The sequence below is a fragment of the Dipodomys ordii genome, unplaced genomic scaffold (assembly GCF_000151885.1).
Source record: "Dipodomys ordii isolate 6190 unplaced genomic scaffold, Dord_2.0 Scaffold21, whole genome shotgun sequence".
NCBI classification, from domain to species: Eukaryota; Metazoa; Chordata; class Mammalia; order Rodentia; family Heteromyidae; genus Dipodomys; species Dipodomys ordii.
In genome coordinates, this window is record NW_012267237.1 from 983,525 (window position 1) to 998,586 (window position 15,062).

Here is a 15,062-nt window from a genome sequence, read left to right on the forward strand (position 1 = left end):
GACCCCCACGATCAATGGAGGGCACAGCCTGCGGGGCTCCCGTGGGGGGCTCAGCCTGCGTCTGCACAGGGGCGGGGCAGCCTGCCTGTGGGGGGACCCTGGCTCCCGTGGGGGGCTCAGCCTGCGTCTGCACAGGGGCAGGGCAGCCTGCCTGTGGGGGACCCTGGCTGCAGCGGAGGTGACTCCCTGGCCCCGGGCTGGGCGTCTCAGCAGATAAGGCATTAACAGTGCCGTGTGGACCGCCCTGAGGATCTGCTGACGCCTCCTCTCAGCCCAGGTGCACAGGGTGAGGTGCCAAAGGTTCTCTATAAAGCTCTGGGGCTGCTGGTCACCACCACTTGCCTGCCAGCGCCGGTCCTGCCAGTGCCAGGCCTGCCGTGTGTGCCAGGCCTACCCGGAGACCACCATGGTAAAGCTGGTGTTGCCCAACCCGGGCCTGGATGACCGGGTCCCGTCCCTGGACCAGCTGGAGATCATCGAGCAGAAGGAGGCCAGCTCCCGGCCCAAGTGGGACAACAAAGCCCAGTACATGCTCACCTGCGTGGGCTTCTGTGTGGGGCTGGGCAACGTGTGGCGCTTCCCCTACCTGTGCCAGAGCCACGGAGGAGGTAGAGTTCCGGGGACTGTGGCGGGGCCGGGCGGGCCAGGGGCGAACACCACCACAAAGAGCTCACAGCCCTCCGCCTCCTCCACGGCCCTGGGCACCCTGCTCCCCAAGGGGCCGGGCGGGCCAGGGGCGAACACCACCACAAAGAGCTCACAGCCCTCAGCCTCCTCCACGGCCCTGGGCACCCTGCTCCCCAAGGGGCCGGGCGGGGAGCAGACCCTCCACTCCCGGGCTCTGCGTTGGAGAGGGAGACGCACTGGGCCCAGCCAGCAGGCACAGGTGCTGTGGGGGGCTGAGGGGGGGCAGAGGAGCAGCTAGCGTCTCCAGGGGAGCCCTCCAGGGGAGCCCTCCAGGGGGCCGGGGCTCAGGCTGGGCCCACCCTGTGGGCGAGCACCACATGACCCCCAAAGCAGAGGCTGGAGTGAGGCAGGTGGGCAGAGCCCCTGCTGCAAGCTCCCGGCCTGGCCCGGGACCAGCTGGCACCCAGGCCCTGAGAGCCCAGCCTCCACCCTCACCGGCCGGCCCGCCCGGGCCTGTGGAGCCGGCTCTGGGGAACGCGGCTTCACAATGGGCCCCTCCTCTTCTCCACAAAGGCCCCTGCTCTCCCGGGGAGCTGGGTCTGAGCCCCGCGCCTCTCCCGGGATCTACCTCTCAGGGGTCCAGGTGTGCGCGGCTGCAGGGAAATGGGAGGGCAGGCGCAGCCCTGGCCAGAGGCTCTGCACACCGGGCCTGACTCCACAGAGCTGTGCCCCAGGACCTCTGGTCAGCCTGGACCCCTGGGCGGATTTCCATCACCACTTGGAACCCTGGAACCCGGGCGCGCCTCTCCGCCAGGGGCCTCTGGGCCCAGAACAGGCTAGGCTGGGTGCCGGGTGTGCCCAGGGGTGGAGTCGCGTGGGCTCCAAGTATTCTCCTTGTAAGTGACTTTCTCTCTGACTCAGGGAGCTCGTCTCTGAAGAGGGCCTGTCCCACACAGGCCTTCTCGTGTTAAAGTCCTGAAGCAAGGCTGCTCACCTTCATGTCATCTGGTCCTTTGTTAGGGAGCTGTGCTGGCTGGCTGCTGTGTCTCTGGTCCAGCCAGCACTGCCCACCAGGGACAGCAGGGGCCCTGGGACCAAGGGTCAGGACCACAGCAGGCCAGGGCACTGACAATCTCTAGGTCCCGCTGCCCAACTCCCCTGAGCAGAGCTGGTTGAGGCTTCAGCAAGCCCAGCTGGCTGCCGCGGCCCGTGCCCTGGGACAGGAGGGGAAGCAGGCCCCGGGCCCCCCCTGCGGTCAGGATCCCTGTGGGAAGCCACACTGGCGCGTGACGGGTGCCATGCAGGTGAGGGCTGGGGGCCGCGCCCTGCCACCAGCACAGAGACCCAGCCTCCCCCGGGAGGGCTGTCTGTAGGATTCGGGCGCAGGTGGAAACCTCCCGGGCTCCCCTGGGGACTCGGCGTTGCCTGTCTCCCCCCAGCGTCCTCTGCCTGACATCCAGGCCAGACACTGTAAGGTCCCTCCATGGGGTCAGGCCCAAATGACTGACCCTGCATCTGGAGCCTGCCCAGCCCCTTCCCTGCCCACCCCGTGAGGGTCCCCTGCCCTTGCAGGGGGGTTCCTCCATAGGCAGAGCTGAGACAAGAAGTCGTCAGGATGGGCAGACTCTTCTGAAGCAGACATGAGCAGGCCCTCCTCGCCCCTGCGCTGCCCATCCACCTCCTGGGCACACCTCACAGCTCACTTCGTCCCCCATCAACAGTGTCACAGGTGGCCAAGGACCTGGCTGTCCTTGAGAGGGGGCAGCCTTCTGGTCACTGGGCTCTGGGCTGGACAGGTGCCCTGTGAGTAGGGCCCAGACCTGCTCAGCAGCAGCGGAACAGGCCCTGGGCTGCCTCTCCCGCTCAGGGGTGGTCTGTGCTCCTCTCACGATTTCACGCCGGTGTGGACTGGCGTAGAAGGCTGCTGTTGAGGCTTCTCTACTCATTTGGCCTCCAGACAGCTCAGTGGATCTGGGGAACCGGGTCTCCCCAGGCCCTGGGGGCCCGCTAGGCAGTGGCAGGTGCGGGCAGGGGCCGGGCGGTGTCCGGGGAGGCAGAGCACCAGGGCTGCACCCCTGCCCTCCTGTAGGCCGACCAAGCCCACGCTGCCCGGCCCGGCCGTGTGGATCATGGCGTCTGGGAGGCACAGGCAGGCGCACAGGCAGGCGGCCTGAGCTCCTGGTGGGAGGGGGGAGGACGGGGGGGGGGAAGGGGGGAGGGAGGACCTACTTCTCTCCTGGAGCTTGGACTGCACTCTCAGCGGTGCAAATTTCACTCCCCGTCACTAGCCTCAGCCTCTGCAGTGAGTGTGTCCAGGTGGACGGCTCTAGGGCCCTTCCCAAGGTCAGGAGCCCAGGGTCAGGGCCACCTCAAGAGGAGCACTTGCCTGGGAGCGGGGTGCAGCCAGGGCCTGAGAACAGGAAGGGAAGTGCTCGCAGCTCCCGCCTCCTGGGACGCCCCCTCTTCTCTTTCCTCCTCCCTCCTCCTCTCTCCCTCTCCCTCCCTCCGCACTCCTCCCTCCTCTCCTCCCGTGCCCTCTGCCCTCCTCCTCTTTCCTTCTGCTCCCTTCCCACTCCGTGCCCCTTCCCCTTCCCTCCTCTTTTTCTCCCCTTTCTCTCCTCCCTCCCCCGTCCTCCTCTCTCTCAGAGCGCTGGTGCCCAGAGCACTTCCTGTTGCCTCACACTTGGTGCCCCATGCCCTGATCTCTGAGTCTGTGTGAAGAGCAGATGCCAACAGCTCCAGGGAGCACGCGAAGGCCCGTCTCTAAGGACCTTTGGCTGTCTGTGATGCCCCATCTGGCAGAAACGGCTTCCCCAGGCTGGAGGAGCAGCGACTCTGACAGGAAGCCCCTGGCCCCGGGCCTGGTTCTAATGGACACTTGGCACTGTGTCTGTGTCCGGCACAGGTGCTGGAGACCTCTGGTCTCCCCCACCGTCTTGAGCTGGGGATGCAGCCAGGCCACGGGGCCCAAGGGCGTCTGTGGAAGGAGCGCGCCTCTCCGCCTCTGTCTCTTCTTGTCCCTCTGCTTGTCCCTCTGCTTGCCCCTTTCTCTCCTTATTTGGTTATCCTTGTCTGCCTCTCCTCGTCAGTTTGTCCTTCCTGTGTCTCTCATCTCTTTCTCTGTCTCTCTGTCTCACCTTGTCTCCGTCCACCCGTCTGTCCTACCAGGCAGGGCCCTGGCTGTGCCCAGCAGCTGAAGCCACTCTTGGGCAGACACTGGATTCCGGCCCACACTTAGGGGACACCAAGATGGTAATGAGGCAGGGACTGTGGGCCCCGCCATCCGGGGCCACAGCTGTCCTACTCGGAGCCCAGCAGCGCTCCAGGACAGAGCTGCAGGTCAGTGGCAGGTGGCTCCTGGGAACCAAGGAAGCCCAGACCCCAGGCTGGGCCTGGATTTCTCACCACTTCCGCCATCAGCTCCCTTCCCACAGGCGGTGGGCGGATGCCACCATGCCAGTTTGCCAGCTGACCCGAAGGATGGCCAACCCCATGCCGTCCCCTGCACTGGGGCAGAACGTGGCACGGCCCCGTGGGGTGCCCCGCGGCACATGGGATCCCATCTACATGGGGACAGCGGTGAAGTTGGAGGTGGAGGTATGGCTCACGTGGTTGATGCCAGCCTCGGATGGAAATAACGGGCTTCTGAGAAGAGCCCTTCGAGGAGGGACCTGGGCCAGCTCCAAAAGAGGGGGAGAAAACAGGAAGACCGGCTTTCTAACGGCGAACATGGTCAGGGCTGATGAGGTCGCCAGCGTGAACAGGTGAACACGACATGAGAATTAAGCTGTTAGAGGCCACGACTGCTAGCACAGCTCAAATATAGGACACGTGAGCCGGGCGCCCGCGGCGGATGCCTGGAGCCCTAGCTGCTCAGGAGGCTGAGATCTGAGGATCGCAGTTCAGACAGCCTGGGAAGGAAAGTCTGTGAGACTCTTATCTCCAATAAACTACCAAAAACCCAGTAGTGGCCGCTGTGGCTCAAGTGGTAGAGCACTATCCTTGAGCTGAAGAGCAGAGGGACAACACCCAGGCCCAGAGTTCAAGCCCCACGACCAACAGAAAAACAGCAAACACGCAATGTTGCCCAGGGAGCCACTGAAGCCCAGGGCCCGGCTGCCTTCGGGCAGCAGAGAGGTCAGAGGATGCGGTGTCCAGGATCACCAGCAGTGTGGGGACAAGAACTCTGCTCCTTGGCAGTCAGCACCTGGCAGGCAAGGACAGCAGCTGGAGCTCAGTCCCCCCCCACCACCCCAGGGCTCTGAGCAGCGAGGGTCTGGCATCAACTCAGCCCTGGGCCGGAGCCCCACGGCTGTCCACGTCACTGTCACTACGCTGCGCACATGGGGCACTGCTACGCCTCTTGTTTAATGACCACACTCCCTAAGTCAACAGGCCATGTCAGCCATGAGCATGGGGACTGTCCAGTCCAGCAGGCTGTGGTCAGCCATGAGTATGAGGACTGTCCAGTCCAGCAGGCTGTGACAGCCATGTGCATGGGGACTGTCCAGTCCAGCAGGCTGTGGTCAGCCATGAGTATGAGGACTGTCCAGTCCAGCAAGCTGTCAGCCGTGTGAATGGGGACTATCCAGTCCAGCAGATGGTGTCAGCCGTGTGCACGGGGACTGTCCAATCCAGCAGGCTGTGGTCAGTCATGTGCATGGGGACTGTCCAGTCCAGCAGATGGTGTCAGCCGTGTGCATGGGGACTGTCCAGTCCAGCAGATGGTGTCAGCTGTGTGCATGGGGACTGTCCAGTCCAGCAGGCTGTGGTCAGCCATGAGTATGAGGACTGTCCAGTCCAGCAGGCTGTCAGCCGTGTGAATGGGTACTATCCAGTCCAGCAGATGGTGTCAGCTGTGTGCATGGGGACTGTCCAGTCCAGCAGGCTGTGGTCAGCCTGTGTGCATGGGGACTGTCCAGTCCAGCAGATGGTGTCAGCCGTGTGCATGGGGACTGTCCAGTCCAGCAGACTGTGGTCAGCCGTGTGCATGGGGACTGTCCAGTCCAGCAGGTGGTGTCAGCCGTGTGCATGGGGACTGTCCAGTCCAGCAGGCTGTGGTCAGCTGTGTGCATGGGGACTGTCCAGTCCAGCAGGCTGTGTCAGCCATGTGCATGGAGACTGTCCAGTCCAGCAGGCTGTGTCAGCCATGTGCATGGAGACTGTCCAGTCCAGCAGGCTGTGTCAGCTGTATGCATGGGACTGTCCAGTCCAGCAGATGGTGTCAACTGTGTGCATGGGGACTGTCCAGTCCAGCAGACTGTGGTCAGCCTGTGTGCATGGGGACTGTCCAGTCCAGCAGATGGTGTCAGCTGTGTGCATGGGGACTGTCAAGTCCAGCAGATGGTGTCAGCCTGTGTGCATGGGGACTGTCCAGTCCAGCAGGCTGTGGTCAGCCATGTGCATGGGGACTGTCCAGTCCAGCAGATGGTGTCAGCCATGTACATGGGGACTGTCCAGTCCAGCAGGCTGTGTCAGCTGTGTGCATGGGGACTATCCAGTCCAGCAGGCTGTGGTCAGCTGTGTGCATGGGGACTGTCCAGTCCAGCAAGTGGTGTCAGCTTGTGTGCATGGGGACTGTCCAGTCCAGCAGGCTGTGGTCAGCTGTGTGCATGGGGACTGTCCAGTCCAGCAGGCTGTGGTCAGCCTATGTGCATGGGGACTGTCCAGTCCAGCAGGGTGTGGTCAGCCTGTATGCATGGGGACTGTCCAGTCCAGCAGGCTGTGTCAGCCTGTGTGCATGGGGACTGTCCAGTCCAGCAGGCTGTGGTCAGCCTGTGTACATGAGGACTGTCCAGTCCAGCAGATGGTGTCAGCCATGTGCATGGGGACTGTCCAGTCCAGCAGATGGTGTCAGCTGTGTGCATGGAGACTGTCCAGTCCATCAGGCTGTGGTCAGCCTGTGTGCATGGGGACTGTCCAGCAGGTGGTGTCAGCCTGTGTGGCCATGTAGACTAGTCACCTACAAAGAAATCCTTCTAGAACGTGCAGCTTGCTCTGACCCCTCTACTGTGGCTTGCTGGTGCACCCCGGCTCCATCTCAGTCCAGCAGGAGTCTTGATGGCATTCTCGTTTGCACTTATGACAAAATCCTGCACAGTCCCCGTGTGCACCTGGCCCCGGTAGCCTTCCACTCTGCATCTTCCCATGCCAGGGGCCTTCATGATCCCGTTCCTCATCCTGCTGGTCCTGGAGGGTGCGCCTCTGCTGTACATGGAGTTCGCCATCGGCCAGCGGCTGCGCAGGGGCAGTGTGGGCGTGTGGAGCTCCATAAATCCAGCCCTGAAGGGCATAGGTCTGTATCGGTATGCCTTCCCTGGGGCCCGCGGTCCACCTCGCAAGCCTTGCTTCCCCTCTGCTGGGCAGGATAGACCCCCAGCTCCCTCCTGCCAGAGGTCTTGGGCAATGCTTCCTTAGAATCTTGAGCGTCTAGGTTGCAGTGTCCAGGCCAGGCCAATCCTGGCCACTAAGACCCAGCTAGAGCCGCAGAGGCCATCTGAAACCAAACAGCCTAGGGGCCCAGACACGGGGAAGAAGGGTGACCCCACCTGCCCAGTGCAGGCTCCAAATGTGTCCAAGGCCCAGAAGGGGGTGCTGCTGGCCGCTAACACAGCCTCCTCCACCACCCCACGTGCCCAGTGGGGAGGCCTCTGGCACTGACCCTGAACCTGAGGCTGATCACTCATTTACACACAACCCAGGAGTGGCTCCAGTGCAGCCTCTGAGACCTCAGAATGTGGTGGGTGGTGAAGGAACAGGGAGGGAAGGGCAGGGTCCACGGACAGAAAGGCATTCTGAGTCCAGGGGACGTTGGTCCCTGGACGCCCGCAGGCCCTGCCACACAGCAAGCTTCCTTTCCTCCTTCCTCTCTCCTCCCTCTCTCTTCTCTCTCTTCCTTCTCTTCCTATCTCCCCTTTCTCTGTCTTCCATGGGTGTGCATGATGTGCACACATGCACGCAACACATACATGTGTGCACTCACACACACATGCACGCACACACACAGAGTTTTAGTTTTAACTTTCAGAAGAGCATGCACATGAAACCTCTTCACAATCCTGCTGGTTTGTCTCCAAACATGGAGGCCACCGTTCACTGATCTGCCTCACAACCCTGCCCAGAAGGAGACCCACCCACTCGGCCCTGGTCTGGGGCTGGGCACCTGTGCAGCCTGCAGACAAGCTCCTTGGAGATTTTTTGCAAGGGCCCTGTGGCCACCTTCATGGACACACCCGTGGGCAGCTGCATGTGCTACAGGTGAAGTGGAGGACAGTGAGACCGGTACCCCACTCCACTCTGTGTGGGCAGGTGATGCGCAGCAGCGTGACATCCCACAGCGCTCCAGCCTCCACCTAGGAGCCCCTTCCAGGATTCCAGCTCTTGTCTGGCATGGCATCAGCTCCAGTGGCTTCCCAGGGATGGGCTAACTGCTCAGGCAGGGCACCAGGGCTCAGCTGGCCCCTGGACACACCCACGTGCACGCCGGTGACGTCTCCCTCCTCTGGCAGGAATCGCCTCCATGATCGTGTCCTTCGTGGTGGGCTTGTACTACAACACCATCATCGCATACATCATGTGGTACTTCTTCAACTCCTTCCAGGAGCCTCTGCCCTGGAGCCAGTGCCCCCTCAACCTGAACCACACAGGTAAACCAGTGCCAGCAGGCTCCACCCTGAGCCACAACCCCTTCCTGAACAGCTAGCTCCCTTCCAGTTACCTCAGAGTCAGGTGGGTAGACCAGGCTGGGGGAAACCCTCAGAGGCTGTGGAACATTTAAAACCTCCCCTGTGCAAAGAAAGAAAAACAAAAACAAAAGCCAAATCCATGGCTCCCACGACTCAGTGTCCAGGGGAGGAGCAGAGCCTCAGGGACCACGCAGGGGCTCCAGCTGGGCCTTGAGAAGTTTCTGGAGAATGCAACCCCTCTGCATCCTACAACGTGACCATGTCAGGACCTTCCGTCCAGCCCATCACACCATGTGCCCCGATTGGCACGCAGGGCCCCCTGCCTTGAGCCTCAGGTGACCTCCCACCCCGAGAGCACCCCCACAGCCCCTCCCCATTCAAGAGGGCGGCAGGTGGCTGCCTGTGTCCGGGAGACCCGCCCCAGCTCACAGCCACACATGCAGCGGGGGGGGGGGGAGAGGGGAGGCTTCTCAGGCTGCCCCTGGTTGGACAGCCCAAGTGATGTGGGGTGCACGTGGACCCTCTACACACGCCAGGCCAGCAGGATGAGCACTGGGGTCAGTGAGGCCTAGCCCAGCCCTCCTGGCTGCACTCATACACACACCATGATTACAGCCAGTCTCTCTTAAACTGCACTGCATGCATACACGTGTGTGTACATGTGCATACGTGTGTGCACGTGTGTGTCTGGGCAGCACATGGTGTGCATGTGTGCTCCTGTACATGAGTCATGCATACATGTGTGTGTGTGTGCCTGGCTGGCTGTGCACTCTGAGTGACTCAGGGCCTCTCTGGGCTTCCCCTCTCTTGCTGACCTTTGCTTTGAACCATGAACAGGGTATATCCCCCACAGGCCGCGTGGATGAGTGCGCCCGGAGTTCCTCTGTGGACTACTTCTGGTACCGAGAGACCCTCAACATCTCCACCTCCATCGACGACTCGGGCTCCATCCAGTGGTGGATCCTGCTGAGCCTGACCTCTGCCTGGAGCGTGCTGTACGTGTGCATCATCCGTGGCATCGAGACCACAGGCAAGGTGAGAGCCGTGCCCGCGGCCGCTCGAGCTGCAGCACGCCTCTGTCTGGGGCCTCTGCCGCCGCTGATCTGCCAGACATGCTCGAGCTGCAGCACGCCTCAGTCGGGGGCCTCTGCCGCCACTGATCTGCCAGACACGCTCGAGCTGCATGCAGCACGCCTCAGTCGGGGGCCTCTGCCGCCACTGATCCACCAGACATGCTTGAGCTGCAGCACACCTCAGTCGGGGGCCTCTGCCACCGCTGATCTGCCAGACACGCTCGAGCTGCAGCACGCCTCAGTCTGGGGCCTCTGCTGCCGCTGATCCACCAGACACGCTTGAGCTGCAGCACGCCTCAGTCGGGGGCCTCTGCCGCCGCTGATCCGCCAGACATGCTCGAGCTGCAGCACGCCTCAGTCAGGGGCCTCTGCCGCCGCTGATCTGCCTGACAGCTCCGCAGAACACATGCTTCACACACACGCCCCAAGAGCTGGGGGCCCCACTGACCTAGCCAACATCTCTCTGGTTGAGAGAAGGCTCGTCAGAGTGCTCCCGGATCATCAGGAAAACCGAGGGAGAGACGAGCAAGGGGCCGAGTGTCCACCCTGTGGACACTCAAGTGTTCTCATCAGAGAAGGGCGCTCAGGGGGTCCTGAGTGGCTGGCCCTTTTCTGCTCTGACCCCTGCCCTGCCCACAGTGCCCTGCTCGCCCACCCCCCCATACCTGTGCAGTGACTCCTCCCTGCCTCTGCTCCCCAGGCCGTGTACATCACCTCCACGCTGCCTTACGTGGTGCTGACCATCTTCCTCATCCGTGGCTTGACGCTGAAGGGGGCCGCTAACGGCCTTGTCTTCCTCTTCACGCCCAACGTGAGTCTCTGCTGCGCACCGCGGGGCTTCAGACCCTGTTTGGGGGCAGGGCCTCCCTTGCTCAGTGACCCCTTTGCCTCAAGACACGCCCCCAAGATACGCACCTGGCAAGCAGGTGGCTGCTGTCCAAGCCAGCCGTGGCTGAGGCCAGCTAGGCCTGTCCAGGGCACAGAAGACACATATGTGGAGAGGGGGGGGAGAGACTTCCAACTGGCTTGACCATGTCTCTCTCTGTGGGGGCCACCGATTGGGAGGCTCCCCAGGCTGGCCACTGGTGCTCACCAGGCGGGGCTCTGATGTGCTCTGGGGGGCTCCCCAGGCTGGCCACTGGTGCTCACCAGGCAGGGCTCTGATGTCCTCTGGGGGGCTCCCCAGGCTGGCCACTGGTGCTCACCAGGCGGGGCTCTGATGTCCTCTGGGGGGCTCCCCAGGCTGGCCACTGGTGCTCACTGGGGGGGGCTCTGATGTGCTCTGGGGGGCTCCCCAGGCTGGCCACTGGTGCTCACCGGGGGGGGGCTCTGATGTGCTCTGGGGGGCTCCCCAGGCTGGCCACTGGTGCTCACCGGGGGGGGGGCTCTGCTGCTGCCTCCTGGGTTCACGCCCCCCCTCCGGGGTCCCCACCGTCCCTCCGTCACAGCTGAGGTCTCTGTCTGGAACAGGTCGCAGAACTGGCCAACCCCAACACCTGGCTGGACGCAGGCGCACAGGTCTTCTTTTCCTTCTCGTTGGCCTTCGGGGGCCTCATCTCCTTCTCCAGCTACAACTCCGTACAGTGAGTAGGGTGAGAGGGTCTCTTCACTGTACCCCAGAAGGGGCTGAACCCCTTCCTGAGCCCCCAGGGCCCCGCAGGGGGCTGCCAGCGGCTCCTGTCTTCATCCAAATTCTTTCAGAGCACTTGCTCTGTGCCAGTCCAGGCACCAGGGTCCACCTTCTGGCTTGTGGTGGATCAGGTGATGCACTCGGCAGACCACTGCAGAAGGGGGGTAGCACCCGGTGGACTGACCACACCTGTGCTGGCAGGGGCAGTTGTAAAGGCTGGGGCAGCAGTGAAGAAGCCCAGGCTTTGGGGGCGTGGCCGAGCGGCCCGGTCTGCGGTGGGAACAAGCAGAGGCAGGGCCCAGCTTCTGGGGGCAGCCCAGGGCCTGTGGGATGGACTTTGGTTGGGACTGTGGGGTGACTTTGGGTGGCCTCAGGCTCCAGATGTCACCCGGCTGGGCTCAGGCTTCAAGGCCTCCCCAACCCGTGGGGAAAGAACCGGAAGGTGTCCTGCAGGCAGAGCCCAAGCAGGATTGCAGGTGAATTTTGCCGTTGTTGCGGGAGCTGGGATTTGAACTCTTGATTTGATGCTTTTGCTCTTTGGCTGCCACTCTACAACCTTAGCCCTACCTCCCACCCCAAGGGTGACTCTTCATCACAGCTTTGCTCAGACAACTCATATGTCAATGGTTTTAGAACTCAGTGACCTTAGCACTGCACTCCAACTAGCCCCAACTGTCCTCAGGAGAAGTCCCCGGAGTCCCCACCCCACCCAGTGTCCTGAGAAGCTCCCCCCCCACAGTCCCCACCCCACCCAGTGTCCAGGGGAGAAGACCCCCCAAGCCCCCACTCCAAGCTCCGAATCCCCACCCAGCCCCCCTGAGAACCCATCCCCAGGTCTGAGACCTCGCCCCACCCCGGATTCCCTGCCCCTGAGTCCCCGCCCCCAGGTCCGAGTCCTCACCCAGCCCCCCTGAGAACCCATCCCCAGGTCTGAGACCCCGCCCAGCCTAAGGCCCCGCCCCCAGGTCTGAGGCCCCGCCCCCATGTCTGAGGCCCCGCCCAGCCCCCCTGGGAACCCATCCCCAGGTCTGAGACCCCGCCCAGCCTGAGGCCCCGCCCCCAGGTTCAAGTCCCCACCCAGCCCCTGAGAACCCACCCCCAGGTCTGAGGCCCCTCCCATCCCATGTCCCCGCCCCCAGGTCCGAGGCCCCGCCCCTGAGGCCCCGCCCCCAGTGTGCAGACGCAGAGGTGCCAGCCTGTCCTTGGATGCGAGCACCCGCGTCCATCTCCGTGATTTGCCGTTTCCTGTGCACAGAATCACGCAGACGCGTGGCCTTTGCAGCTGTCCTCTCCCCAGACAGGCCTTGAGCTGAGGCGGAGGGGGCCGCGCCTCCCCACCCCAGGGCAGCAGGAAGGCGTGTGCTGTGCACTTCTGGGGCTGCTGTGACGTGGCACAAACCCTGGGCCGTTAGCTGTCAGAAGCCCACGGGGCCTTAGCCCAGGGCAGACACCCCACAAGGTGGCTGGTCTGTCCTGCTGGAGGCCAGAACCGCAGAGGGTGGGCACTCTGTGCTCAGCCATGCCCACCTGCCAGGCTGACATGTTTAGCCAGAACATTCTGGACTTGTTTACCCCCTTTTACCCCAGAGAGGTGATCCACCCAGCCCCGGGGCCACTCAGCCCTGGGGACTGTGGGCTGAATTGCTCCCACATTGCATCTAAGTACTGACATCCAGAGAAGCAAGCAAAACTCCATTGGTCAGAGAGACCTGGGAGGACTTGGCCTCTCTCCTTGAGCCCATGGGGCCTCTGAGCCTGGAGGCGAGGACCCAGGGCCCTTCCCTGGCCTGTACCACAAGACTGCCCAGGCCTTCGGAGCATCTCCAGCACCATGGGCAGTCGCTGGGGGAAGACACTGTCAGAGAGAGGAAGGCAACTCCACCAGCCGTGGGGCTCAGGCTTGGACGTGGCCTTGGGGTTCTCAGAGCACCCTGGGCTCTGGGCTCGGCCACTGCTGGGCTCCACTCAGAACCGCGCCTGGGTGCAGTGGTGGGGCCGGGGCCGAGAGTCCTCCCCCCGACACTGACCAGCGGTGACGTCACCCCCTCACAGCAACAACTTCGAGAAGGACTCTGTGATCGTGTCCATCATCAATGGCTTCACATCTGTGTTTGCAGCCACTGTGATCTACTCAGTCATCGGATTCCGGGCCACAGAGCGCTTTGACGACTGCTTCAATGCGTGAGTCGGCCTCCTGGGGCTCAGGCCATGCCACAGCGTGCCTCCCGGGGCCCAGGCTGGGCCACGGCGTGCCGGTGGTGAGGGCCGTGCCGCAGCGCCCTCCTGGGGCCCGGGCCGGGCCGCAGAGCGCGCGTGGTGAGGTGGCCGCGGGCCCCCCCTGCCTGGGCCAGCATCTGCCCCTCTTGCCGCTTCCAGGAACATTCTGACCCTCATTAACGGCTTCGACCTGTCGGAGGGCAGTGTGACCCAGGAGAACTTCGAGTCCATGCAGCAGTGGTGCAACGCCACTAACCCTGCGGCCTACGCACAGCTCAAGTTTCAGACCTGCGACCTGAATTCCTTCCTCTCTGAGGTGGGTTCTGCGGGGCGGGCTCTGCGTGGCGTGGGGCCCCATGCCGCGGGGGGATGGGATGCCCTTTGCCAGACCCCAAGAGTCACGGGCACCGGCTTTGAGAGGTCATGGCTCGGCCTTTGGAGGAGCTGGACAGTGTCTGCAGGAGGCCTGACTCACTGCCCACCCACCTCTGACCCTCAGCCTTCCCCTCCCTGCCCCGTTCCCTGCCTCACGCCTGTACGCCAGTCCAGTACATCAAAAAGCAGAGATAAGTGCTGCGCAGCATGGCTCACGCCTGTCATCTTGGCCGCTCAGGAGCTGAGATCTGAGGCTTGCAGTTCAAAGCCAGCCTGGCCAGGAAAGTCCATGAGGTTCTTATCTCCAATTAACCACCACAAAGCAGGAAGTAGAGTTGTGGCTCAAGTGGCAGAAAGCTAGCCCTGAGTGGCTCAAATAGTAGAAAACTAGCTCTGAGTACAAAAGCTCAGGAACAGCATCCAATACCTGAGTTCAAGACCCGAGACCAGCACAAAAAAGAGAAAAGAAAAACCAGGGATGGGTTACCACGTGACTTTTAACTTCCTGAGCTTTCTCAGCCTCCAGAGGCCATGGCCGCCTCCCCATTGTAGCCTTAGAAACGAAGGCTTCTGAGCCCAGCTCCGGCGATGGGAGCTCACGCGCTCTCACAGGGTATCGATGCCTTCTGTAATGTGGGCCGGCCGTGGCTGCGTGCAACCTTAGCCTTCCCTTACTGGGGCCTCCTCCTGTTTGGAGGCTGCAGGCCATCTTCAGGGCCCAGCTCTGCGTCCGTCCATAGCGGTGGCTGGAGGCAAGGCAGGCACAAGAGCAGAGGGATCCAGAGAGTCGCTCAAGTTGGCTTCGCCACCATCAGGAGCACCTGGCTTGGGCCTGGTTCCTCTCCAGACTCCATTGACTGGGCCCTGCACCCCTGAGCATGTCGGGGCCCACTGCCTTCAGGGGAGGCTTTGGGGGCATGCATCTGGATGACTATCTCCAGGTCCCTCTGCACCCCTGCGCCACCCGCTGTGTGACCCACTGAGCTCCGTGGGGTGCTCAGAGTCCCCCTGTGGCCACACCGTGGCTCATAAAACACAGTTTGGGCTCTGGCCCTAAAATACAAAACTTATTTCACAAAACATCCCAAGTCCTCCCGGTCCTTACTCAGCGTGGGTTTGGTGGGGGGGGGTCTGTCAGGCGACCTCGCCCACCCCTGGTGATTGACAGGCTGGCCTGGGAGGGGTGGAGGGAGGAGACCCCCAGGAACTGTGTGGCCCGCAGGGTGTAGAGGGCACGGGCCTGGCCTTCATCGTCTTCACGGAGGCCATCACCAAGATGCCCGTGGCGCCGCTGTGGTCGGTGCTCTTCTTCCTCATGCTCTTCTGCCTGGGCCTCTCGTCCATGTTCGGAAACATGGAGGGTGTGGTGGTGCCACTGCAGGACCTCAACATCGTTCCCAAAAAGTGGCCCAAAGAGCTAGTGACAGGTGCGTGTGGGGCAGGGGGCTGGGGGGG

General features: G+C 62.8%; 1 protein-coding gene across 1 annotated transcript in view; it reads left to right on the top strand.

Annotated features, from left to right (window-relative positions):
- The first annotated feature begins 343 nt into the window (after positions 1 to 343).
- Slc6a19 (solute carrier family 6 (neutral amino acid transporter), member 19) overlaps positions 344 to 15,062 on the top strand; it is an 18,004-nt gene continuing 3,285 nt past the window's right edge. The window contains exons 1-9 of the mRNA XM_013013884.1: positions 344 to 608; positions 6,782 to 6,922; positions 8,136 to 8,273; positions 9,166 to 9,347; positions 10,086 to 10,196; positions 10,856 to 10,968; positions 13,068 to 13,196; positions 13,392 to 13,548; positions 14,830 to 15,034. Of these exons, the coding sequence (XP_012869338.1) occupies positions 407 to 608; positions 6,782 to 6,922; positions 8,136 to 8,273; positions 9,166 to 9,347; positions 10,086 to 10,196; positions 10,856 to 10,968; positions 13,068 to 13,196; positions 13,392 to 13,548; positions 14,830 to 15,034 (1,378 nt within the window). The 5' untranslated portion in view covers positions 344 to 406. The remainder of the gene's footprint in view (positions 609 to 6,781; positions 6,923 to 8,135; positions 8,274 to 9,165; positions 9,348 to 10,085; positions 10,197 to 10,855; positions 10,969 to 13,067; positions 13,197 to 13,391; positions 13,549 to 14,829; positions 15,035 to 15,062) is intronic.